The 26,344-nt window shown below is 43.3% G+C and overlaps 2 protein-coding genes across 5 annotated transcripts in view; one reads left to right on the top strand and one right to left on the bottom strand.

Moving 5' to 3' along the window:
• Positions 1-1,992: 1,992 nt before the first annotated feature.
• On the top strand, positions 1,993-25,877 carry ASPA (aspartoacylase). Of its 4 annotated transcripts, none has more exons than XM_075013473.1 (7): positions 1,993-2,357; positions 10,061-10,256; positions 11,476-11,569; positions 13,198-13,305; positions 15,382-15,491; positions 22,239-22,293; positions 23,505-24,994. In XM_075013473.1, the coding sequence occupies exons 1-7, from the start codon at positions 2,119-2,121 to the stop codon at positions 23,570-23,572; spliced, it is 870 nt and encodes a 289-aa protein (XP_074869574.1). In that variant the 5' UTR covers positions 1,993-2,118; the 3' UTR covers positions 23,573-24,994. The 4 variants fall into 4 exon arrangements, with proteins under 4 accessions (XP_074869574.1, XP_074869573.1, XP_074869572.1 ...); XM_075013471.1 differs by having other exon boundaries at positions 1,995-2,357; positions 24,855-25,075; XM_075013474.1 differs by lacking the exon at positions 1,993-2,357 and adding an exon at positions 9,762-9,837 and having other exon boundaries at positions 24,855-25,877.
• LOC142023303 (transient receptor potential cation channel subfamily V member 3-like) overlaps positions 25,164-26,344 on the bottom strand; it is a 37,668-nt gene continuing 36,487 nt past the window's right edge. Inside the window, 1 exon segment of the mRNA XM_075014117.1 lies at positions 25,164-25,258. Within this exon segment, the coding sequence (XP_074870218.1) occupies positions 25,164-25,258 (95 nt within the window).

Here is a 26,344-nt window from a genome sequence, read left to right as displayed (position 1 = left end):
GCAAGATTAAACAGTTTCCCATCAGATCTTGTGTGCAAAAAGATGCCCTCTGTTGAAGATCCAAAGGCGTGCTGCAGGAGGAGTGCGAAGAAGAGCCCGAACAACGTCAGAGCAAGGACGCATCCTTGTTTGACACCGCTCCTGATGCTGAAAACGTCCGATAATGTGCCGTCATATTGGATGGTTCCTCTCATGTCTTTGTGGAAAGACTGGATCATCTTGAGTAACCATGGTGGACAGCCTATCTTGTGGAGCAGTTTGAACAGTCCATCCCTACTGACCAAGTCGAAGGCCTTGGTCAGGTCGATGAAGGCAATATAGAGTGGCTTCCTCTGCTCCCTGCATTTCTCCTGCAGCTGCCTCAGAGAGAAGACCTTGTCAATGGTAGAGCTCTCTGCACAGAATCCGCACTGTGATTTGGGATACACACTCTGAGCAATCTTCTGGAGTCTGCCGAGGATGACGCGAGCGAACAGTTTACCAGTGATGCTTAGGAGGGAGATTCCATGGTAATTGTTGCAGTCGCTTCTGTCTCTTTTGTTCTCATACAAGGTTACAATGTTAGCGTCGCGCATATCCTGTGGAACCTCTCCCTCTCTCCAGCACAGGCACAGTAGCTCATGTAGGGGTTCCAGGAGGGTATCCGTGGCACACTTGATTACCTCTGGTGGGAAACCATCCTGGCTTGGGGCCTTTCCTACTGCAATGCTGTCGATGGCTTTCTTCAGTTTGTCCACAGTTGGTTCCTGATCCAGTTCGTCCATTACTGGTAGGAGCTTGACGGCATCGAGGGCTGTATCAACCACAATGTTCTCACATGAGTACAGCTCAGAGTAGTGCTCGACCCAGCGCTCCATCTGTTTGGCTTTGTCAGTGATGACTTCACCAGATTTGGATTTCAGAGGTGCCATCTTGTTCTGGGTGGGTCCTAATGCCTTCCTGATGCCCTCATACGTTCCCCCGAGATTACCAGAGTCAGCAGTGGTCTGGATGCTGCTGCATAGCTCGAGACAGTAGTTGTTGGCACAGTGCTTGGCTGTCTGCTGTACTGTTTTTCTGGCTGCTCTGAGTGCTTGCAGGGTACTCTGGCTCGGTGAGTGTTTGTGCTCCAGGAGTGCAGCGCACTTCTTTCCGATGGCTGGAATCATCTCATCGGAGTTAGCTTCGAACCAGTCATTTGTGTTTCTAGCTCTTCTTCCAAACACCTCCTCTCTCTCAATCGAGCAAGAGCTTATAACTGGTATCTGTTACCTCCTGTGTTGCCCCACTACCTTCTGGGTTATCCTGGGAAGGAGCAAGGCTAAGGGAGTAAACCCTGACAGAAAATCCGGCAGGGAGTCCTAAGGCGGTTCTGTGCCAACTTCTGGCATTGGCCTGGCAACTCCTGCAGCTGAGCTGGTACCAGACGTAGAGGTTATCCTCTCCTTTGGACTAGATCAGGAAGGCTGAGAGGGGGACACTGGCATCTGGGCAGCCCAGGGTCCCAAAAAAATTGCCCAGGCTCGCGCCTGGAGAGGTACTCCAGCATCGCTTAACAGCGTCTCTCACAATACCTAAAACGTAAAATTATAACTTTGTATTTTGTTGTGTGTTTGTGCTCACTTTAAACCATTTCTCTATTTTGTATTGTACTGCCTATGTGATACAAAACACATAAAATGATGCATTTGGTACATACAGTCTGAAAGGTCTAGCATTCTGTGGATTTTCAATTTAGAAAGTGAACATTATTTTAAAAACAAATTAAAAACTATACTGTTTTCCAGGAGCACAGTATTTAATTATACACCATATAACATTACAGACTGAGTACTGGAGTTGAGTTAGTTAGTGAATTATATTGCTATCTTTAGCTGATTTACACATATTGTTATCCAAATATGGTTAAAAGAAAAGGGGCAGGCCTTGGGAGGGAGGACTGTGAGTTTACCAACACCCATGTATTGCAACAGACAGCTCTTAAAACTTGTTAGAGAAATGTTAATACACTTCAGTTAAAATCTGTTCTAGACAGATTTTAAAGAGTCAAAAATTTTCTATCTTTCCTTAGGAACAAATGTCTTATTTTGCTATTATTTTTTGTTTTGATTACAGCAATCATTAAAGCAGCTTAAGATAATGACTTCCTGTTTTGTTGATCATGAGGCCCCTGTACGCAGAGTAGCTATCTTTGGAGGAACGCATGGTAATGAGTTATCAGGGGTATTTTTGGTCAAGCATTGGCAGGAAAATGGAGCTGAAATTCAAAGACCAGGGCTGGAAGTGAAACCATTTATTACCAACCCAAGAGCTGTGAAGAAATGTACTAGATATATTGACTGTGACCTGAACCGAGTTTTTGATCCTGCTAATCTTGGGTAAGAATAATTGTGTGCTTGTGTGTTTTTAATTTTCTACCTCAAATGTTATCCGGAGGGTGTTTTTTTTGTTTTGTTATTTTACTACAAGATGTACCCCCTGTTGCTTGGCTCCTTAGCTGAAGGTATTTTTTGAAAATACATGGAAAATATACATTTCTTTCCATTATAGTATTTTTCAGAAATGAAGAAAAATTAAGTCTGGAGTGAGAGGTCAGGGTGAGGAAGGGCAGGTGGCTTGGGGCAGAGGGTAAGTTGTGACTCAGGATCTGGGGGCTCAAGGTACTGGGTGAGGGTGCAGAAGTCAAGGCAGATGGGAGGTGCAGAAGTTAGGGCAGGGGTCTCAGGACAGGAAGCTGGGAGGTGGGCAGGGTTACTGGGGCCAGCCAAGATGATGAGGCTGCTACAACTCACAGTGGGTCAGAACAGCCGTCCCCAGCCAGTGGGCTGTCTGGGAGGGGGCAAGCTCTGGGGGCTGACACTCTGTGGCGGGCAGGATGTCTGGGTGGGGAGTCAGACTCCAGAGGTGGCCCCACCCTCTAACAGCTCCTCCACAGCCTGCAGACTACCTGGGAAGAGGCCAGGCTCCAAGAACTGGGCCCCCACCAGCTGCTCCCCATGTCCTGAAAGCTGTATGGGAGAGGGTCCAGGGTTCAGGGGACTGCCACTTCTCTAGCTGCCCCCTCCAGTTACGTCACCCCACAGTCTGCAGGCTACTGAGAGGGGACAGGCTTTCATGGCCTGCCTCCCCCAGCTGCTCCCCTTCAGCAGCTTCCCTCCCCATGGCCTGAAGGCTGTCAGGGTGGAGGACAGTTCTGAACGCTGCCCCGGCCTGCAGTGCCCCTTCCCATGTCCTGCAAGCTGCCTGGGGGCTGCCCCCTCTGCAGCTTCTAGGCTCTTTCTGGTGGGATCAGGCTCAGAATTTAGGGAAGGAGAGCTACTTATCTGGTCTTTGTGGCAGGCAAGATGGTGGCACCCTGGCCCTGCTGGCATCTCTCTTGGTGCTGCAGCTACCCCCAGTGGCCACTCTCAGCATCATGTCCCTCCTGTCTGTACCCCTCTCTTTCTCTTCCATCCTCCTTCTGCCTCCTCCCTTTGCATGTTCTGGGAAATCCTGGGATTTCAGGCATTTCCCACTTTCCAGGAAAAACCAAACACTTGACTTTGGTTTAATTAGGGTAAGAGGCAGCTGCATACCAAATTTTGTGGTCATAGCTCTTACAGTTTAAGAAGAGTTCTTGAAGAAACATAGCACAGACATACAGACACATTCTAATTAATATATATATGGAGAGGCACTTTTCATGTGCCCCCAAGCTGCTGCAGGGAGAGAAGGCTGCGGTTATCCTCTCTCCCTGGGATATCCTGCATATTGAACCCCTCATCTCCAGACCCACCCTGGAACAATGATTTAAATGAAGAAAAAGAAACCTTATTTGAGGTAAGGACCTGAGTGACACCAAGTAAATCATCTATTGTTATTTAAAATTGTGAGAGTATCTTAAATTTCAGTCACCTTTATTGTAGAATGAAATGTGAAAATAGTCGAGTTTGAAGTATGCATAGTATGGCAAAACTATACAGACATAATTGTCAATAAAGTAATTACCCTGTATTATTTCTTGATTTAAAGAACCTAAAACAAAGTGTAACTATTCTGATTTAAATAATTATTTTATAGTGAAAAATGACATTTTAATGGAACACTGTTAGCTTTGTGTTTGAGATGTTAACTGTTGAAGTGGACTTTGGTAGGTGACCCAAGCATTTTAATGTACATCTGAGATACTATGAAACACAAAGGTCCTAATGAGAAAGGTGAATGAGAACAAATTACACATAAATCACAACTGTGCTTTAAAAGTGTGTTAACAATACAGCTATTCATTTTCATTTGGCATTTTAGCTAAGAGGGAATTATTTTATTGGTAGTGTCACTTGTAAGATAAATACGACGTGGCAAGAAATAAAGGTTTGCACCAACTTCTTAACAGTTTATGAATACATATACTTATGCATATAGAATAACTTCTTTGTCTTTCCTGTTTATTATTTCACCTGCTTTGAAATTGGAATGGTTTAATAAATGCACTGTTGGGTTATTTAATTTAAAATATTTCTCCTGAAATGCTTTTTGTATAACTTTTATTAATATTTCTCAGTAAATCTCATCAGATAATTCAATCATTTAGCATCAGAAAGTACTCTTATAGGACTATCATATTTTTTTCCTGAGTTGGTGAAGGCAATGGCATAGCTATCTCTCAAGGACTACCGTAGGGCAGGATTTTACCCAGTGTATTTGGATCTTTCCTTTATCCCAAATTCTCTATTTCAATTGAATTAATGCACAAAGGAAGCCTATAATTTTATGACAGATCAGATGCCATTTTGCAATGAAATTAATAAAGTTCAGTACATTCAACTATAGACTCTCACATCCATAAACTATATTAAAGAGAATAGTTTGATTTAGTTTTAAAAACATTGGCTTGTTCTACACTAGTATGCTAGGTTAAACTTAGCTGATAAAGGTCAATTTTCTAAGCAATCAGTCCATACTACAGGGTCTGTTCCACTAAATTTATGGGCTCTTAAGATCAACTTTGATATTCCTGCTTTGCATGAGGAATAATGCCAAAGTTGACCTTGCATGGCTGACATTAGGATAGTTCAGGTGGAGTATTGTGAAATTCAACATTCTTGGCCTTCTGGACGTGGTCCACAGTTCAACAATTCTGGCCAGCACTTTCAGCTTTGCTGCTGTGCAGGTGCACAGGAAATCGCCCAGGAGAGTTTGAATTTCATTTCCTGTTTGGCCAGCATGATGAGCAGAGGAGGCAGCGCACCTGAGCAGCACATGGCAGCAGCACTCCTAGCCATGAATTCCCAGGGTTGCAGGCAAGTTCCAGCATGGAGTGTGCAGTAGATCTAGGAGTATAAGGGAATGAAGATGTTCTGACAGAGCTCTGAAGCAGCAAAAGAAATGCAGACAGGGCACGGTGGAAAAAGGATACACCAGGGATGCCCAGAAGTGCTGTGTGAAAATAAAAGAGCTCAGGCAGGTGTACCAGAAGACAAAGAAAGCAAATGAATGTTCTGGGTCATCTCAGCAAACATACTGCTCCTATAAGAAGCTGCCTGGGATTCAAGTGTGGGAGAGGAAACCACTGTCTATAGAGTCCATGAACACCTCTTAAGAGATTTCTCAGGCACCCTCTGGCAACGGCAGAGAAGACGATGGATGAAGACGAGAAGGATGACAGTGGTCAGCTGGAGAATGGAGCAGCTGATCTCACTGACAGCCAGGAACTTCTTTAACTTTGGATTTCTTCCTCTCCTCCCAGGACATTTCTCAGATGGACCCTGATGGTGGGGAGGGCACCTCTGGTGAGCTGTCATTTTTAATAATGATACATATGGGTTAAGGCAATTAGGTGATCTGTGGTGGGTGCTGTACCTGCACAACTTGGGCCCCCCCAAACAACTTGTTAACCTGTCTAGGGACAGTGCGTTGATCCTCCCTGCACATCTCCATGAAGCTGTCTTACAGATGCTCTCTAATCCTTCTCATGAGGTTTCCAGGAGGCCTGCCATATTCCAATCTCCGTGATAGGGTACCTTGTGATGCCAAGCCAGCAGTAATCTGGAACACTTCCACCACAAAGCAGTGCACTATACTGACCAGCCTTCTGGCCACATTAAGTCAGCATCCATTACTTATCAATCTGTTATTCTAAGCAGGCTACCATCTTGCATTGCAACCTAGAGGAAGCAGAGGAAGGAGCACTAAGCTATGATAGCACAATCTGCTTCACCATGCCTGGACCACCCCCATCCATTCCCTTCCCTTCCCCAGGCTCCTAGGGAAGGGGAACTTTCACGGTCCCAGCAGAAGGGCTAGAAGAAGCACATGGCAACTGTGAGAGCCACACAGCCCAAATAGCACAAGCCACATTGACATGCCTGGCCCTCTCACTTCCTTTCTCCAGCCTCCTGGGTTAAAGGAAACTCTCAGTACCCCAGAGAAGTGGGGAGAAGAAGCACCGCCACAGCCCCAAAACCCACTATGCCCTCCCACCACTGCAGCGTGCACAGCTGCAGAAACTGCTTTTGAAAACAGGCTTGAAAACATGCCTCAGTCTGTGCCTTACGCTGACTGGAAGCAAACCAAGTCAATCAGGTCCCCCAAGATCTGTGTGTGGTGTCTGCTGCACAGCCAAAATTTGTCCCTGTATACAACACATCTCTATTGTTTGCCACAGAGCCTCTTTCATTAAATTACTTTGTGTGTTTATCTCATCTACAGTAAATACATATCTCGAATGTCTGGCCTTCGCTCATGTTTTGTGGCAGTGTGCTCAACAGCAGACTCTTTGACCACCACTTCTCCCCTCACCCCAGCTGTTAGACAAGCACAGATCCAAAGGAGAAAATGAACGTGGGAAGATATGCCTGCATGGACAGGTCACAGTTAAATTCAGGGAGGAAGACTATGCTGGAGGACAGAAGAGTGGATCATATGGAGAGGAGAGCACCCAGAGAGCATGAAGTCTAGACCCAGAAGGAAATGTTGAAGCTGATGGTGCAGCAAACAGCTCCTGAGGTGACTATTACAGGAGCACAGAGCTCCACTGCAGACCATGACGAACCACATCCCCTCCTCAATATGTTCTATATCCTCTCCCTGTTATGCTTATAAGAAACACATAGGATCTTTTTCATGGGAAAAGGCAATATGCCACATCTATTGAGAATACACTAGAAAAGCAGTTAACATATGCACATGCACATGCACATGCGCGCGCACACACACACACACACACACACTGCCTCGCCAGTTGATGTTATAGTTACCAATCTGTTGCTTGCTTTCAGTTAGCTGCTCAAACTAATGCAATATGAGGATAGTTTGGGACCAGATTCCTTCAGCCCGGGCTGAGATCCCGGTGGATCTGGCAGATGAACCCACAGTCTGTTATAGGACAGCCTCCTCTTGTAGCAGATTTCTTGCACTGGGATCAGTGGATTTTGCATCCTGTTCAAGGGTGCTTGTGATCTTTTGAAGTTTCTTGATGTTTTCTTTTGTTCTTATCATCCTGTATCTATTGTCCCATCATGCTGATTCTTATTGATGATTGCCTGCTTCCTTCTCTGGAGCTTGCCCAAATGCCCTTTTCTCACATTTTGATCAGGATCACTGCCATACTGGTGCCTGTCCTACCGTGGAGCATTTGGTGATTCTTCTTATCTTTGTTACACTCAAACAATACGGGTGTTTGTCCCACCCCAGAACATTTGTTGATCATATACATTCCTCACTCACACAACAGAGGCTTTCATTAGCATAGTTTTAACAAATATCACACTCTTACAATATGACTTCAACATCAGATACAGGTAAACTTTACACATAACTAAAACAGAGTTGCATACTATGCCCCACTGGCACCGGAGAATGCATGGGGGAAGACATCAAGGGCAGTCTTGCACTCCACTCCCAGGAATGCTTAACAGAGCAAAAGGCTGACATTCCATGACCTGTGATGACAAAACGCCTCTTGTCCTTCCTTAACCATCTCTGAAGCCCGCCCCCCCCCCCGAACTTCTTTACTGTGTGCTACATTTTGTCCCCTCAATAAAAATGATTAAGCTCTCAAAAACAGTGTCTTTATTGCTTGTATTGAATGGGGGGAGGGGTTTACAGGCCAGCACACATCATACAGGGGGCACTTCCTTGACAGCAACAGGGATGACTACCATGTCAACATCTGGTGGTTCTGTTTTTCAAAGTCTTCCTGGTGAGTAGTGCCCTTTGCTGTGCTCTCCTTATTATTCTGGTATCTGTCTGCTCATAATTGGTGGCCAGATGATCTGCACAGCCCTCCATCCGGACATGAAATTTTTCCTCTTACTCTCACATGAGTTATGGTGTGCACAACAGGCTGCCACCACAAGGGGAATGTTGCTTTCTCTGAGTTCTAATCAAGTCAGGAAGCTCCAGAATCTGGCTTTTAAATGGCCAAATGCACATTTTACTACTGTTCTGCACTTGCTCAGCCTGTAGCTGAACTGCTCCTTTCTGCAGTTTAGGCTGCTTGTGTATGGTTTCATGAGCCATGGAAGTAAGGGGTAAGCTGGATCTCTCAGAATCACTATTAGCATTTCCACATCTCCAATGGTGATCTTCTCGTCTGAGAAGAAGGGTCTGTTCTGCAGTTTTCTGAACAGACCAGAGTCCCTAAAGGTGCACCCATCATGCACCTTTCTGGACCATCCCACACTGAGATTGGTGAAATGACCCTTGTGATCCATCAATGCCTGCAACACTATGGAGAAATACCCCTTGTGGTTTGTGTATTCTGTGGCAAGGTGGTCTGGTGCCAAGATAGGGATGTGTATTCTAGCTGTTGCTCCACTGCAGTTAGAGAACCCCAACACGGCAAAATCATTCACTGTGTCCTGCATGCTTACCAGTGTCACTGCTCTTCATAGCAAAAGGATATTGATTGCCTTGGCTACGTGGACCATAGCAGCCCTCACTGTAGATTTGCCCACTCTACATTGATTTCCCACTGAGTGGTAGCTGTCTGGCATTTATTGCCACTTGCTTCTGAACTGTCAGAGCAAGTCTTATTTTGGTATTGTAGAACTTAAGGTTGGGGAAAAGCAATTCACAAAGTTCCATGAACGTGGTCTTACACGGGGGGAGTTTTGTTGCCACTGCTCATTGTCCTATACCTGCAGAACAATGGTGTCCCACCAGTCTTGCCAGAACAGTTTGAAGCTGGATGGGTTCCAAACTAGCCTTGCAAAAAACACTTTTTGCCATTGCTTTGCAAAGGGAGAAGGAGGAGATAAGTGTACTATGAGAGGCTGATGACACACACCCAGAACTAACCACACCAGTTTTTGTCCCATCAGACACTAGGAGTTGAACCCAGTGCGAGGGGGGTTCAGGAACTGTGGGATAGGTATCCACAGTACATTACTGACAAAGTTGAAGCTGCCAATCCTAAAGGGGACACACTCCATCGACTTCATGTGTCAGTGTGGGCATGCACCCTCAGTTTTACAAAATTGGGTGCTAAAAATCAAACAACAAATTCTATCTAATCTCGTAGTGGAGATATTCCCAATGAGGTGGAATTTACTAAAATTTTGAGGGAAAGAAAATTTGCTTGATGGAACAAGAGGGCCCAAATCAAAGATCTTAAGAAGGTGGTCCAAATATGAAAAGTAAGAAGTAGATAAAAAAGGAACCAAGTCATGAAAGGCATTAGAGATGATGACCAGGGTCGAAGGGCATGAACTAACTCAAAGATGTCTGTATTCAACAAATGTTGGATTAGGTCCTAGAAATGGCTTTACATAAATCTTGTGCTGTCTTTTCTGGCCACAGGGCGGATTTCAACCCTGTGAACTAGGAGCCAGCGCATGAACTAAAGCAGAAATAATGTAAAACATCATTTTAGATTAGGTGAGAAATTGTGCAAAATAATGAAAGAGACAGCAGCAAGACATAGTGTCTACTAGCATTAATACTTGTTGAGTTTAAGCACAACCTTAAACAGTTTGATAAGGTAGTTATATATGGTATATCAGTTCTAATCATTTATGGGAAAATCAAATGAAAAGGTACTCATTTTTTATGGCAAAGCTATAGAATTAGTTAATTAATTTCTTTGTACTAATATTAACAGCAGGCAAATGTCAGAAGATATTCCATATGAAGTGAGAAGGGCTCAGGAAATCAATCATATGTTTGGTCCAAAAGATAGTGACGAGGCCTTTGACCTTATTTTTGACCTTCACAACACAACATCTAACATGGGTGGCACTCTTATTCTTGAAAATTCCAGGAATAACTTTACAATCCAGATGTTTCATTATATTAAGGTAAAACTAATTTTAATAAACTTTGAGAATTTAGATTTGTATTTGAACCATATTGCTAAATATCAACCTTGTGAGGTTATTTACATATATTTATGGTGTTTTGTTTTATTTTGCTAGAATGTTTGGTAAAGAATATTAAAACTAATTATAGAGCGGGATATTTCGTATCACAAATAATTATTAAATTGGGTCTAACACTTGTTAGTACAGATTCCAACGTTTTTATGCAGACAGCACTAATAAAGAAATTAGCCTGTTTTTGAGACAAATGTAGGGTAAGTAGCAAAAAATAACACGTAGCACAATTAATAAAACCTTAAAGATCATTGGATGTGCTTTTAAACTAGGATGATGTAAAGCTTGAAAAATTGGCTGCTGGATGCAAAATATTGTAAAACATTAATTACTTAAAATGCAGTCGTGAAAAATGAATTTAATAAGGCTATGACAAAAGAACCCCGATATACATTAACCGCTGTATTAATACATAATGAAAATGCTTAATCTTGTTGGTATTGTAAGTAATACACATTTGGGGTGGGATTTTCACAAGTGTTACATGTTAGCCAGTTCTCTGAGTTAAGTTAACAGTGAGCATCCTATTGTCTTTGATGGAGACAAAGTAAGGTCAATATGGTATATTTTGAAAAAAAAACCCTCTCCTAATTAATATACTTCAAGATATTTCATGTACTTTGACATACGATACTTAATCATCATTGTGTCCCATCTCTCTGATCATATACTGTTCAAAGATGTGGTCAGTTTATGGAGAAGAGTGCACAAAGTTTGGCATACACCTAATCAAAATTAAGAAATGAGAGGCAATAATGGAGAAAAGAATGGATAAGAAGGCTTTCTGCCAAGACATATACGAGCACTGCATGTGTCTCATAAAATAATCCAACCCTAGCTAAAAGAAAAAAATATTTGAAATCTGTCTTAAAGCTATTTGATTCTTGGTAAATTAAGATTGGAACTGAGTTCATTTATATTATTGTGCATCAAAGTTCAGTGGAGCATGCTTGACATGAGCTAAGGGAAAGCAGACAAACAAATACAGCTTTGTATGTTTTCTAAAGGTGTCCTACTTATTTTGGGGCCATGAAATAAAAGAAGCATATTGAACATTTTGTGTAAATTACTTTAGCATCAGTAGTCTTTTGTAGCACATTTTTAATATTTGCATAACAAAGACTTTTTTGACCAATCTTCACAGAATGCTTTGGCTCCAGAATGCTGTCCTGTTTTCCTGACTGAACATCCTAATTTGAAATATGCAACAACTCGATCTATAGCAAAACACCCTGTTGGTAAATAGATGCTTATCTCTAGACATTTTTGTCTCCAAGTTATTTTTTAAGATAAACAAATTGCTTTGATAGTTTCATCCACCTGCATGATTGTCGTATGGGCTTGATTTGGTAAATTATACATTCTGCTTCCTAAAGTGCCCTCCTTTCAAATAATCAATCCATTTTTAAGATCAGTATTTTACTAGAGACTTTTATAATATTTTGGGATAAAAATTATGTTGTTTATCAGTATAGATGTTGTCTTCAAAGAGATATTTTTCATAAATATAAACTTAGGATGCAGTGTTGGTTGTTAGCGCAGAAAAGGGCAGCAGGATGGTGGGATACAGGAAAGAAAAATGGTGTCTGAATTGAAGTGGCTAACTTTCACATTTACACTGCACTAGACAGCATAAAATTAGAGAAATTTTACATTATTTTGCCTCTAAATTTAATTATATTGGTAATTTTCAGAAAGAAAAGGAAAGGAGAGGTGGGGAAAAATAAAATAAATGTATATAAGTTCTGAATCTTCATTTTAGCCTACTATCACAGGTCCAGATAAAGAATGTTTCTGAGATTTCTTTGAACAGTTGGTATAATACTGACTGGTAAGTTACATAGGCTCAAATCCTGACTGCATTGCTCAATAGTCACATAGATTCCCTCCAACATTAAAAGTTTATTTTGAAACAGTAAGTACAGACACAACCATGGGGGAGAGGTAGATACGTTGGAGGGTAGAGATATTATCCAGTCTGACCTGGATAAATTGGAGGATTGGGCCAAAAGAAATCTGATGCGGTTCAACAAGAAGTATAGAGTCCTGAACCTGGGGCGGAAGAATACCAAGCATTGTTATAGGCTGGGGACCGACTGGCTAAGCAGCAGTATGGCAGAAACTGACCTAAGGGTTATGGTGGATGAAAGACTGGATATGAGTAAACAGTGTGCCCTTGTATCCAAAAAGGCCAACAGCATACCAGGGTGCATTAGGAGGAGCATTTTGAGCAGACCTAGAAAAGTGGTTTTCCCCTCTATTCGGCACTGGTGAGACCGCATCTGGAATATTGTGTTCTGTTTTGGGCCCCCCGTTATAAAAAGGATGGGGATGTGCTGGAGCAGGTTTAGCGGAGGTCAACAAAAATGATTAAGGGTCTGGAGCACAAGACCTATGAGGATAGCCTGAGGGATTTGGGCTTGTTTAGTTTACAGAAGAGAAGACTTTGGGGTGATTTAATAGCAGCCTTCAACTTCCTGACGGGGAGCTCTAAAGAGGAGGGTGAGAAACTGTTCTCAGTGGTGTCAGATGGCAGAACAAGGAGTCTGAAGTTAAAAATGGAGAGGTGTAGGTTGGGTATTAGGAAAAACTACTTCACCAGGAGGGTGGTGAAGCATTGGAATGCATTGCCTAGAGAGGTGGTGGATCCTCCATCCCTCAAGGTTTTTAAGTCCTGGCTTGACAAGGTCCTGGCTGGGATGGCTTAGTGGGGGTTGATTCTTCTTGAAGCAGGGGGCTGGACTAGATGACCTCCTGAGGTCCCTTCCAGCCCTATGATTCTATGAACCAGGAATATTTATTTTTAGTGTGCATTTTAAACATGTGATGTTCAATATGTCTCAGTATCTTCCTCATTTGTATACAGGTGTGGAAGTTGGGCCCCAGCCTCAAGGAGTTCTTAGAGCTGATATTTTGGACAAAATGAGAAAGATTATAAAACATGGCCTTGATTTTGTGCACATTTTTAACGAAGGTATAGTTAAATCATGCAAACATGAACACTACTATTCTTTGCTAGTAACTCGTTTCAAAAGAGAAGATATTTTTAAATATAAGGAGCTACAGCATTTTGCAGTGAAACAAGTGGAACTTAGATTTTGTATTATTTTATGGCATTAATAGTAAGTTAATTCATACCTTCTTTAGTGCATTATTTACAATTTATTTATTCATAGCAGGTGGCTTGTTGGTCTAGGTGTATAATTATCACTTCAGGTGTGAGAAGTCCTCAATTCAAGTACCAGCCAAGCCCTTCTTCAAAGTGCCTAGGAAGGAGTATGGTGGAAAGGGATCTAGGGGTTATAGTGGACCAGAAGTTAAATATGAGCCAACAGTGTGGTGCTGCTGCAAAAGAACATGATTCTGGGATGCATTAATAGGTGTGTTGTGAACAAGACACAAGAAGTCATTCTTCTGTTCTACTCTGTGCTTGTTAGGTCTCAGTTTGAGTATTGTGCCCAGTTCTGGGCACCACATTGCAAGAAAGATGTGGAGAAATTGGAAAAGGTCCAAAAAAGAGCAACAAAAATGATCAAAGGTCTACATAACATCACCTATGAAGAAGGGCTGAAAGAATTAGACTTGTTTAGTTTGGAAAAAAGAAGATTGGAGAGGGGGACATGACAGAGGTTTTCAGGTATCTAAAAGGGTGTCATAAGGAAGAGGGGGAAAACTTGTTCTTCTTGGCCTCTGAGGATAGAACAAGAAGCAATGGACTTAACCTGCAGCAAGGGAGGTTTAGGTTGGACATTAGAAAAAAGTTCCTAACTGTCAGGGTGGTCAAACAGGGGAATAAATTGCCTAGGGAGGTTGTGGAATCTCCATCTCTGGAGATATTTAAGAACAGGTTAGATAAATGTCTCTCAGGGATGGTCTAGACAGTACTTGGTCCTGCCATGAGGGCAGGGGGCTGGACTCAATGACCTCTCAAGGTCCCTTCCAGTCCTAGCATTCTATGATTCTATGAATTACAGAATGGTGCATGATTTATATGAATGCTGGAACTAAGAATGCATGTAAGCATGCATCTGATGAAGTGGCTCTTTGCCCACAAAAGCTTATGCTTCAAAAATTGGTTAGTCTATAAGGTGCCATGGGACTTCTCATTGTTTTTGCGACTACATACTAATGCAACTACCCCTCTGATACTTAAGCATGAAGAATTTCTGTGTATTACTTTTGCTCTTTTTTATTGAGTCTAGAGAATATAGAACTATGGTAAAACTTGATCCAGCAAGGTATGTCACAGACAGTGCTTTTTTTGTTAAAAAGAATAGGAACCAGTACTTAGTTGGTTCTCCATCCCCCATCCCAGTCAATCCCATGGCTGGGGCTGCGAAGGTGCTGGTTCTCAGTATTGGAAAGTACCAGCACAAAAAAGCATTAGTCACAGATATAAACTGATAGTTTGCAACTTATTGTATAGTCAGTGTATGCTGAGAGTGCTATATAAATAAGAAACATTTAAAATGAGAATCTTATTCATTTCCATTTCTTAAGTACACCTTTACTTCAGATTATTTTGTGATTCAATAAACTTTTGTTAGGTACCTATAGAAAGTCAAATATACAAATGTTATAAATTAAAATATCGTCTTGGGAAAGTTTTTGCTTAACTGCTTAACTGTCAGTGTATTCTTGAAACAGCAAGTTGCACCTAAGAATTACCCATTATTGTGTCAGAAAACAGGAGTTGCATGCATTCCCATCCCTAACTGTTAAATAATGCTGTCAGGGAGATATTATGAATTCTTCATCTACAAAATGAACTTTATGTCATGTTTGCAGTGGTTAAGATCCTTGATTTCAATAATACTGTTCAAATTTTATGCCTTGCCAAAGAACTGGATGATCTTTCAGCAACCTGACCTTCATGGGATGGGAATTCTGGAGCTAGACATATTCATGTTACTTAACTTAATTACTAACTGATAAACTGAATAGGTACAAATTAATGACTTCAGCATTCTCAATGAAATAGTAATGTAGTTTTACTTTTTAAATGTGGATTTGCTGATGTGACATTTACAAATACATTTATCCTTTCTAGGAAAGGAATTTCCACCATGTACAATTGAAGTGTACAAAATAATGGAGAAAGTAGATTATCCCAGGAATAAAAATGGTGAAATTACTGCTGTTATTCATCCTCACCTTCAGGTAAAATATATCATTTTTCTACATTGTCTGATTATACCAAAAGAAGGACAGGAGACACTTGAGAAGGATTTTAATCAGGTTGCAATTTTATCATATAGGGCTACGTCTACATTGGAGAGTTTTGTTGATAAAACTGGCCTTTTGTTGACAAAACTCATGGAGCGTCCATGCTACAAATGTGTTCTGTTGACTTACTGTCAACAGAACTCATCACTTTTGTTAACAGCCTTCTGCCTCTCCCCCCATGAGGCAGAACACCTCTGTCGACAGACAGAAAACAAGTGTGGACGCTCTGGGGGGGCGTGCCTTTTGTCCATGGAACAGTCTTTCATGGTGCCGGCCACCTGGACAAGGATAACATCTTGTCCACTGCAATCACAGCTCTATGCTCTCTGCCTCCAGCCATTCTTAAAGCTGCAGAGAGCCCCGAAAAACCTGTGGCAGGAAGTGGAAAGCATGGCAGGAGCACAGCAGCATGCTGCTTTTCCCCACATTGCACAGCCACTCCCCTTCTCTGAGTCAAGCAACATGGCATTGAGCCAGCCATGCCATGACCCCTGGAACTCTCCAGGGAGCTGCAGGAAGGGTCCCAGAAACTCCCCAGGGTACAAAATGCTAGGCCCCATCCTGGAGGAGGCCTAAGCTGCAGGACCTTGTGAGCCTCTGGGCTGAAGAGCCGATCTTCCCGGGCCCCTTGGCCAAGAGGAGGAATGCCCATGCCTACACCTGTCTGACCACTGCCTGGTTGGACTGGGGCCATCCTGCTTCGATGATGGAGCAAGTCAGGGTGAAAGTGACAGCACTCCGGTAGGGGCACACCAGGGCCTGGGATGCTTGCAGGAAGTCAAGGGCAGGACCAGCCACCTGCCTCTACTTCAAGGAGCTCCACCAGCTCCTGGGGGACTAGGACTCCTCCCCTCGACTGGTGCCATTGACATGGCCAACAAGGCCCCACCACTACCACTGGAGCTGGAGAAGAAGCAGCCCAGGACCCTGCTGGAGCCAGAGACTGTCTCGAGCAAAGGCATGCTCATCCTCGCCCTGGACTTGGGCCCCTCAAGCCAGGCAATATCCAGGGCATTCTGGAGCTCTTTGAGGGAACTTCTGGTGAGCACCACACTCATCAAACATCCCAGGGCTTAGGAGGGTGGGGGAAGACAGGGCATGCCATAAGCCTCTCCAGTCCAACTTGGGCAGGCCCTCATGCTGCCATCCCAGCACATGTAACCATGTGCAAGGCAGCGTGTCCCACCTGGACCCAGGAGGCATCCCCTGGGCATGAGCACAAGCTCACTGCCAGCTCCATGGGAGGCCACATGAGCCCCAGGGCCACCGCTGGGTGTGGGCCAGCCACATGGGCGACAGCCCAACCTCAGATACACCACCAAGGGGTTGCAGCTCTTGGCTTGCAGGCATGCCCACAGGCAACAGGCAACACCCACACGCATTGACGGTGCTGTAGACACACATATGATGGGGGGCCTTTGGGAAGGTCAGGCTGCACCTGGCTTACCTGCTACCCATGCAGGGAACCCTCTGTGGCTAGACACTCCCCCTTGGCTGCTAGCCCCATAAGCAATGGGGTGGAGGGGTCACAGCAGTAAGCCTGGTCCCTGAGACACCACTGGGTTTCTGTGTGACAGGGCCTGCCATACAGGGCACACATGTCTGTGCTCCTGGAACATACCCATCCCTCAGCCCAGGGGTGGTGGCTGCTGCTCATGGTGGGTGGGTGGCAGGGCCTTAGGGCTGTGTTGTGGGAATGACTCACCACCCCTCCAGGGCTAGGCAGCCCCATGCCAGGCCTGGAGCCTGGCAGCCAAGGACCAGCACCCAACAGAGCCAGCACCCCACCGCTGCTGGGCAGGCCCATGGCCAATGCCCTGCAGGCCTATATGGCTATCGTTGGGAGGCAGACTGACCTCCAGGAGCAGCAGCTGTGGGTTAACCTGGAGTGGAAGGCATGGGACCCTCCCAGTGTGAGTCTGGGACCAACTTATGGCTGATTTGATGTCATCACCGCCATCTGACAGGCCTTGTTGGCCCAGACACCCGCAGCCTTTGCCCTTTCCCCTCTCTCACCTGCACTCCTCCCACCACTGTCACCCACTATCCACACCCCTTTGCCCCCTCCACCCCTGTTCCCCTCCTCCAGGCATTCTGCAGCTCCTGCAGTGGGCAATGGCTATGGCTGGTACCCCTGCTCCCTAGGCTGTCCTCACCATGCCAGCCACCTCACCATACCTGCTATCTCTGCTCTCCAGGTCCCCCATGCTCCTCCTGCTGAGCCTGACCCCACAGCAGCCCCACCACCTCTGTACTCTGTACCTCCCCATGTTTCTGGCCCCAACCCCAGCCCTGACAGGACCCCGGACCCATGGTGGGAGGGAATCCCATGGCCAGTGCCACTCAGGGTCCCGCTCCACTGCAGGGCTGCGGCCCGCCATATACACCCTCAACTGATGCCCTCCTACCCCCATCCCAAGCCACCCCAACCACGTTCAGATGTGCCCTCATCCCAGCTCCCCCACTGTATATAGTTATAACCTTGCACATGGTAAATAGTCTTCATGCACAACATTTATTTTTAGCACAATTATCTTTGTTCAAGTAAACATGTTTGTTCATCACCCCGTGTCTGTACTGGGGAGGGGTCAGAGAGGGGGTCAGTAGGCAAAGGGAAGGGTCACGTTGGGGTCAGGGTAGGGCTGTGGGCCCAAAACCCCTGATGGGGATGCTCTGGGGAGGATCCTTGGGAGAATCTCTCCCATAGGGCTTCCTGGATCTGCACCCCATCCCCATGGGCTTGACAGACTTGAGCTGTGCCTGGCTGTTCATAGCCATGGCCAGTGTCTGCCCCCACAACCCTGGGAGGAAGGCCCCCCCTCTTCCCCTCCACAGTGTTGTGGCCGGCACAACAGGTGGCCACTACTTGGGGAACATTGAGAAGTTCTGTGACACCTTATAGACAAACAGATTTTTTGGAGCTTAAGCTTTTGTGGGCAAAGACCCACTTCATTAGCTGCATGTATCTGATGAAGTGGGTCTTTGCCCATGAAATGTTATGCTCCAAAAAAATCTGTTGGTCTATAAGGTGCCACAGGACTTCTCATTGTTTTTGCAGATACAGGCTAATATGGCTGTTCCTCTGATACTTGGGGGACAATGTACTCCCCCCAGCCACCTGGGTCAGGAGGTGCCTAAAATGCATGTTGAGGTGGCTGAAGGTACACTTGACCTGGTGGAGGCAGGCATTAAACAGACCCTGGGTTGGGTCCAGCTGGCTGGTGTATGGCCTCATGAGCCAGAACTTGAGGGGTAGGCAACATCCCCCATCATGCACAATGGCATGTCCACGTTCCTGACCGCCAGCTCACAATGGGGGACATAGGTGGGGTCCTGCAGCACTGAGGGCATGCTCCTCAGTGCCGGTGCATCCCTCCAAGCAGAGATAGAGGACGACCGAGATCAACATGAGCAGCAGCTCAAGCAGCTGTGAGTGGGTCCAGTGCAAGCCCAGGGACTGTGCTGGCACCATGGCTACCTGGATGGCACAAACGCTGTCACAGAAAGCATGTGAGTCCTGCAGTAGACATGCGGTCCCTTGTGGAGGTGGGCAAACCTCAGCATGGGCAGGAAACATGAGTGGAATAATCTCTTTGAGGAAGTGCCTGGCTGGGGCTCTCAAAAGGGCTTGCCAGCCACATGAACCTATCTGACGAGGTTCCAGGGGTCCATTCTATTGAGAGAGTGGCCAGGCTGTCTGGCCACTCTTTCAGCAGAGTCGATCGCTTTTTCAATCCACTTTTGTGTGTGGACGCACGCTGTTGACAGTATTGCTGGAAGATCTCTTCCAACAGTAACTTCTGTCAACAGATCATTCTAGTGTACACATAGCTTAGATGTCTGGGACTATCCAGCGGATAAAGTATGCAGTGCAAGCAAAAATCATGTTTGTTCAAACTATTGCCTGGGGCTTCTACAAACTCCTCTTCATTTTTAATTCAGGTCTCCCCAGCCAACCTACAGTTTGTACTTTATCATTCGCCCACCTCATAGCAGAGTTAAGCTGGGCTATGATAATGGGGGTGAAGGTTGACTCCCTGCTATACCAATCACAGGACTTCCCAGTGGTACGCCCTCTAATTTTGTATGCCCATGTGTGGAATGACTTTTGGTATGTGCATCAATATGGAGGTGATGTATCACCTAACAAAAGTCATTCCTCACACAGTATGTGGTAGGGGTGGGGGCCTAGAGGATGGGATGAAGGCTCTAAATGAGGGCTCCAGGCTGCGGTAGGTAGTTGGAATGCCGGCAGTGGAGAGGCTCTGTCTGGGTGTGTGCACTATGGAGTGGGACTGGGGAATAGGTGTTTAGAGTGCAAGAGGGTTCTCCAGGTTTGGGGAGGGACTCAGGTTTTGGAGGTTGAAGTTCAGGAGGAGGTATGGGCTTTGGGCTGTGAGTTTGGATGCAGGAGGGGCTCTGGGCTCTGGGATGAGATTATGGACTTTGGGCTGGGGCCGGGGATGAGGAGTTTGGGGCACAGTAGTTGTGGGGGGGCTCAGTGTGAGATGACAGGGTAGGGCTCAGGCTTATCTTTGTGGCTTCTGATCAGTCACCTAGTGCCTGCCTGTCCTGGGGCACTGTGCTGTGCCCCAAAAGTGGCCATCCAATATAGCTTCTGGGAGGCAGGGGAGGGGGCATGAGTCATCATGAGTCTGCACCACAAAGCTGACCACTGTTCACGATGCTCTTGCCCACTAGCACGGTCTCCCTTGGTTCTCATTGGCCAGGAACTGACCATGGGAGTGCAGTGCTCGTGCTCAGCTGGGGGCAGTGATTGGAGCCCTGTGATTCCCGCACCCCATTGCATGGGCTGCTTCCCCGCTGGCTGCAACACAGAGCTGCCTCAGCTGCAACAGCTCTGTGCTGTGGCTGGCAGGGATGGGCTCCTCTTCCAGGGCCTGGGATCTCCACGCTGGGTCTTAGGGAGGCTTGCCTCTCCATTGGCCATGATGAAGTTGGGGAAAGAGACCCTCTTCACCACCAGGGCATCTCTGTGGGGATGGAGCCTTCATTCCCTGCCGTGATAACTCTGTGCTAGGGCCAGCAGCAAGAGACACCTCTCCCCCAGCTGTGGCAGCTCTGGGGCTAGGGAGATGCATCTCTCTGTCCCTGTTGCTGCCCTGATCCCCTCCATGGGCTTCATAGGAAGCTGTGCAGCCGTCCTCAGCTCCCCTCCACTGTTCTGTTCCTTTATGCAACATCTCCTTTTAAGTCCTTTACTAGGCCATTTTTCTGGTCACACTGGATGCCTTCCCAATGGAGTATCTGCACCAGATATCCACCCCACCCTTATAGAATAAGTTGCAACAGATAGCCTACCCACCTTTTTTCTGACCAGAGAAAATCCTCCCTGACACTGAAGTCAGTCTGGTGGTGCAGAATAAAGTCTTCCCTAATTCCACACCCAGAGCTTGCATTTTTATGACCCTCAAACCCCACATTCCTGAGAGGTGAGTCAATGACACAAAACTGACCACTGTTCACCTTTTGCAGTTGTAACTGCCAGCAGACTCAGGTTGCTGGCACCAGGGCTTGAACCTGCTCTACCACATGAGCTAAAGGCCAGTTGGTTCCTAGTGAAGGCTGTATTGCAGAGACTTCACTCACCCTGGCATGTGGTCTCAGTGTCTCTGGCCATTACACACTGATCTTTGACCACTGTTCACCACCGTCCTCCCTAGCTATAAAGCACAGCTACCTTCCCAGATAAAATTTGCCCGCCTTTAAGTGTGGTGCAATTGTTTGCAACATTTTATAGGTATTCCATTTGATGTTTGATTTATGGTATAATATTATACATCAAATAAGATATTTACAATTATTACAGTGTCACACCAACCAATGAAGAGCGTCAATATTTTAGGCCTATTCATACAAGTTAATGGTCTACGGAATTTCTTTAATTGATTAGGGAAGTTTGAAACTCAGGCTATGTCTAGATTACGGGGATTTGTCAACAGAAGTTTTTGTCAGAAGGCATGTCAGCCAGATTGCTAAGTGGATCACAAAAACGGTCCACTCTCTCGACAGAGAGCAGCCAGACTGACTGGCCACGCTCTCGACAAAATGGACAATAAGAAACACAGTAGATAGGGCGGCCCGGTGTCCTGGAAGCCCTGTCTGTCAAGGCCACTGGAACGTCCAGACCAGCTTTATGTTCACAGATCTCTGTTGACAGAGGCATTATTCCTTATGGGGAGCAGTGTATGGCTGTCAAAAAAAGTTCTGCATTCTGTTGATTTACTCTCAACAGAATACCTTGGGAAGCTGGATGCTCCCTGGATTTTGTTGACAAAACCCTCTAGTGTAGACACAGCGTCACTTTTGAACAAAAATTCAAGGAAAATAAGGTATTGTATATTCAATTCTCAACAGAGACTTTCAATTTCGGGAGCCAAACATTTGAGAACGCTTGGGTCTGATTTTGAGATTGCTGGGTATTCACAGTTCCTATTCATTACAGCTAGAGAAGTTCAGCACTTCTAAAAATCAGACTCAGGATGCTGAAAGTCAGGCATTCTAAATCAGTGGTGCTTTGAAAGTTTTGGTCATAAACTGTATGGAGTAGTATAACTATGCATAACATAATCTAAGAATCTTATATGAAAATTATCAAAATACATGAAAGTGAAGTATAATCTACTTTCTAACATAATCTATTATCTCATTTTCCTTAAGGATCAAGACTGGCAGCCACTGAACAAGGGAGATCCTATATTTTTAACTATTGATGGTAAGACAATTACATACGAAGGGGATTCTACAGTATACCCAACATTTGTGAATGAGGCTGCATATTATGAAAAGAAACAAGCTTTTGTAAAAACTGTCAAAGTAAAACTTACTGCAAAAGGTATCAGATCCTCTTTTTCTTAGAACCAGGACCTTTGTATTAGATTGTGAAACTTTTATAGGCATAAGGCCAAATTTATTGCTGATTTCTACATTGTATAATTCAGGTGAAGTTAGTGGGGATTTGTGGAGCGTAAGTCAATACAGAAATTAACCCTGCATTTAAAATTGGGTATTAATTAATTTTGCTAAGCACTTTGAAGGTAAGAAGCACTTTTGAAATGCTAGTATTATTACTTTCTGCCATGTTCAGTAGTTTATTGTAGATATTAAAAATTAATATTACCATTTACATAGCTAATTATTGAATGTATTCTGTAAAATTCTGTCAATATAATATACCAAATTATTGATCAGTGTGTTACAAACTTTTATCTAAAGATTTTCTTACAGTCAAGTGTTAAGTCTTTCCCAAATGTTTATAGAGTTGTGCAATCAGAAGTCTATATTATTGAAAAAATACACACTGTTTTAGTAAATGCTTCAATTTGCGTAAGAAAGTTACTCTGAATAAAAAAAATGGAAACCAAGTATACCTAAAGTATCATCTCAATATTGTTAAAGACAAATCAGAAATTGATTTTGTAGAGTTAATGGCATAAGTTTAAATTAAACATTCTGTATCTAGAAATTTAGTGGTACAATATTATATTTTATGATGAATATTTGTGGAAAATGTAAGAATTTTTTAGAAATCTGAAAAAAAATTCTGCGACAATGAAAATATAAAGTTTACTGTAATTGCAGAATTTTTCAGTTACAGCTACATGCTAGATGGAACAGCAACGAAGGGTCCTGTGGCACCTTATCGACTAACTGAAAAGTTTTGAGCATGAGCTTTCGTGAGCACAGACTCACTTCATCAGATACTGGTCTTGGAAATCGTAATTTCCAAGACCAGCTTCTGATGAAGTGAGTCTGTGCTCACGAAAGCTCATGCTCAAAACTTTTCTGTTAGTCTATAAGGTGCCACAGGACCCTTCGCTGCTGTTACTGATCCAGACTAACACGGCTACCCCTGCGATGCTAGATGGAGAAATTTCAAATAAAATGTTCATCATATTGTATGATCTGACAATTTGTGTGTTCCAGAACTCCTGTTATTTCCAAAGAGTGGATATATGGATGCCTTCTCAGTGCTAGAGTGTTCTCCAAGGTGACTGCTAGGCATAGTTAAAATAGCCAAAAGGCAAACACGTGGCCCTACTGCAACATTCTTAGCTGACGATGTCCAAAATCACTCTGAGCTCTGAAGAAATATTCCCATAAAACTGTGCTCTTTTGTATGCTACTACGATGATCAAGCAGGGTTCAGTCATCACATTGATACCACTCAGGAATCTTCTCCAACAAAAGTTGGCTTTGTTTTCTAAAATTTCAACTTTGAGGAGTCTGTTTCAGTTCTACCTGATGTTTGTATACAGGCTGTGCATAGTAAGAGACAGACAATACAGGAGCAATAGAAAGGCAATTAGTGACTACCACATTTACCATCCCAATTAGCTCTGCACCCTGCTCCTTGCTATATAGTTTCTTTATGGCCTTTTGCCTTAAAACAGTATTGCTGATCAGCTGACCCACTGTGGAGATAATTTATGCAATTGTAAGAATCTAATGCATCTCTAACTATCACAAACACAGAACAAAATGTGGCTGTGTCTTCTCTGAATAGAATTTAACAATGAAAATATTGGATCAGAATCCAGTAAGATTAAGGCACATTCTACAGAAGTACAATAACAAATAATGCACAAACATAGAGCAAAAATATTTTTATATATACATATGTACATAAAATAGAAAACCAAACATAATTCAGTTACATGGCTTGAGGACTGATCAAATAAAAAGTGCTACAGAAAGTGCAAGATTATTCTGAAACCTGAAAACAGAACAAGGCTTAAAGGTTTACAATTACAGTGCTTTTAACTGTTTTTTAAAATAAATCCTTCACAAATAAATATTTACTGCTGATCTCTACAAAGTAGCAGGGGTTAGGCATTATTTTAAACCCAAGAACACTCATTAGGTAACAATTATTCTTTTAAGCAGTAAAAATGTGACACAAGACAGATTTTAAAGTGGTAATAACAAATGGCCAAAGTCCTAGTGATTTAACTCAACCCAAACAATTTTCCTTCTTGTATGAATTATGAAAGGGACTATATGTATACAAACAGGGGAAAAAAACCTAGACATACAAATTTACCTGGGATATTCTAGATCAGAAAAGCAGATCCTGCAAGGTCAGTTAAAGTTGAAGGCATTCATCTTTTCACAGAAGGCTCATCACACTGTACAATGAGTCCATGATGATAACATTGGTAGCCAAAATGACAACACCATTATATCCAGAAATTTGAAAATTAGGCACTTCATATTGTGGTTCTAATTCAAAGCTGAAATGTCTTTTTTCATACTTTTAAACTTATCTATTATCAGTGCATACAGTGATTTATCATGGATTAGAGAGATCACTGTGGAAAATACAGAATGGACATCAAAGAAACCTGAATAATTTCACCAGAAGGAGGAAATACTATATATTACATTGGTGTATTGGTTTTGTTCAAAATGCTCAAAACAGAGCTAACTGCTATAGTCCCTTTTCCTTTGTTTTCTCTCTCTTGCTATGTGGATTGAAGTCATTAGATCAACAGTGAAAGTTTGTTCAGTCTTCTTGCAGCTGTCCAGTATATAAAAGTAGGATTCCAACATCCATTGTTCAAATAAATATCAAATACTGTGTAACTAAACAGTGGTTTCTAGCAAGTTATACATTTCATCAAATGTATTGAGGGTGTTTTTGCTATTGCTTCTTGATGTATCTTGAATTCTGTTGTAACCTACAATATACAACAATATTTAAAAAATTTCTAAAGTAGAAATTGTATTTACATTATTTTTGCAATAATCTAATTTTGGATATAGGCTCCTTAAAATGGAATATTTTATTTGTTAAGAAACACATTTATTTAATCAATATGTTGTAGAATAGTACCATGGAACTGTTTTATCACTCTCCATTTGGCCATTATTGAGATTTTTTTCCCCACCAAATAATTATATATAATTCTAATATGGCTGTCAGGGGATTAAAATTAATTACAATTTATCACATGATTACTTGTGCTATTAAACAGTAATAGAATACCATCTATTTAAATAATTTTTGATATTTTCTAATTTGTCGACTATATTAATTTCAATCACAGCGCTGAATACAGTGTGCAATGCTCACTTTATTTTGATTACAATTAATTAGACCATGAAAAACAAAAGAAATTGTATTTTTCAACTCACCTAACAGTACGTATGGTAGTGAAATCTCTTTATCATAAAAGTTGACTTACAAATGTTGAATTATGTACAAAAAATTGTATTCATGAATAAAGCAATGTAAAACTTCAAAGCCTAAAGTCCATTCAGTCTGAATTCTTGTTCAGCCAATCACTCAAACAAGTTTTGTTTCAATTTGCAGGTGATAATGCTGCCCACTTCAAGATAAAGTAGTTTCATCATACATTACTTGCATGAGGTGAACTGAAAAATAATACCTATTTTATAACTGTAAATATTTGTACAAATTGAACCTCGCTAATCCAGAACTCTCTCATCCGGCAAATTGTAATCCAGCATGATTTTACTTAGCCAGACAACCACTTATCATGGCTGTGGCCAAGTTTCCCGTGGTTCCATAAAGTTTGTTTATAGCCAACAGTCCCAGCTCTTAGTGCTTTGTGCTGTTATTTAGCTGTAATTTACCCCAAATGTCTCCTAAGAGCCCAGTAAGCAGTGAAAGTGTTGGTAATGTGCTAGGAAATATTGACCTTCCGTGATCCAGCAAATTCCTTTATCTGGCACCTGTCAGGTCCCAAGGGTGCTGGACAAGAGAGGTTCAGCCTGTAATAAAAGTAATGATATTCCATGTT

The sequence above is a fragment of the Carettochelys insculpta genome, chromosome 19, assembly GCF_033958435.1.
Source record: "Carettochelys insculpta isolate YL-2023 chromosome 19, ASM3395843v1, whole genome shotgun sequence".
Lineage (NCBI taxonomy): Eukaryota > Metazoa > Chordata > Testudines > Carettochelyidae > Carettochelys > Carettochelys insculpta.
Note: the sequence above shows the minus strand (reverse complement) of the source record. Positions and strands in the feature narration are given on the sequence as shown.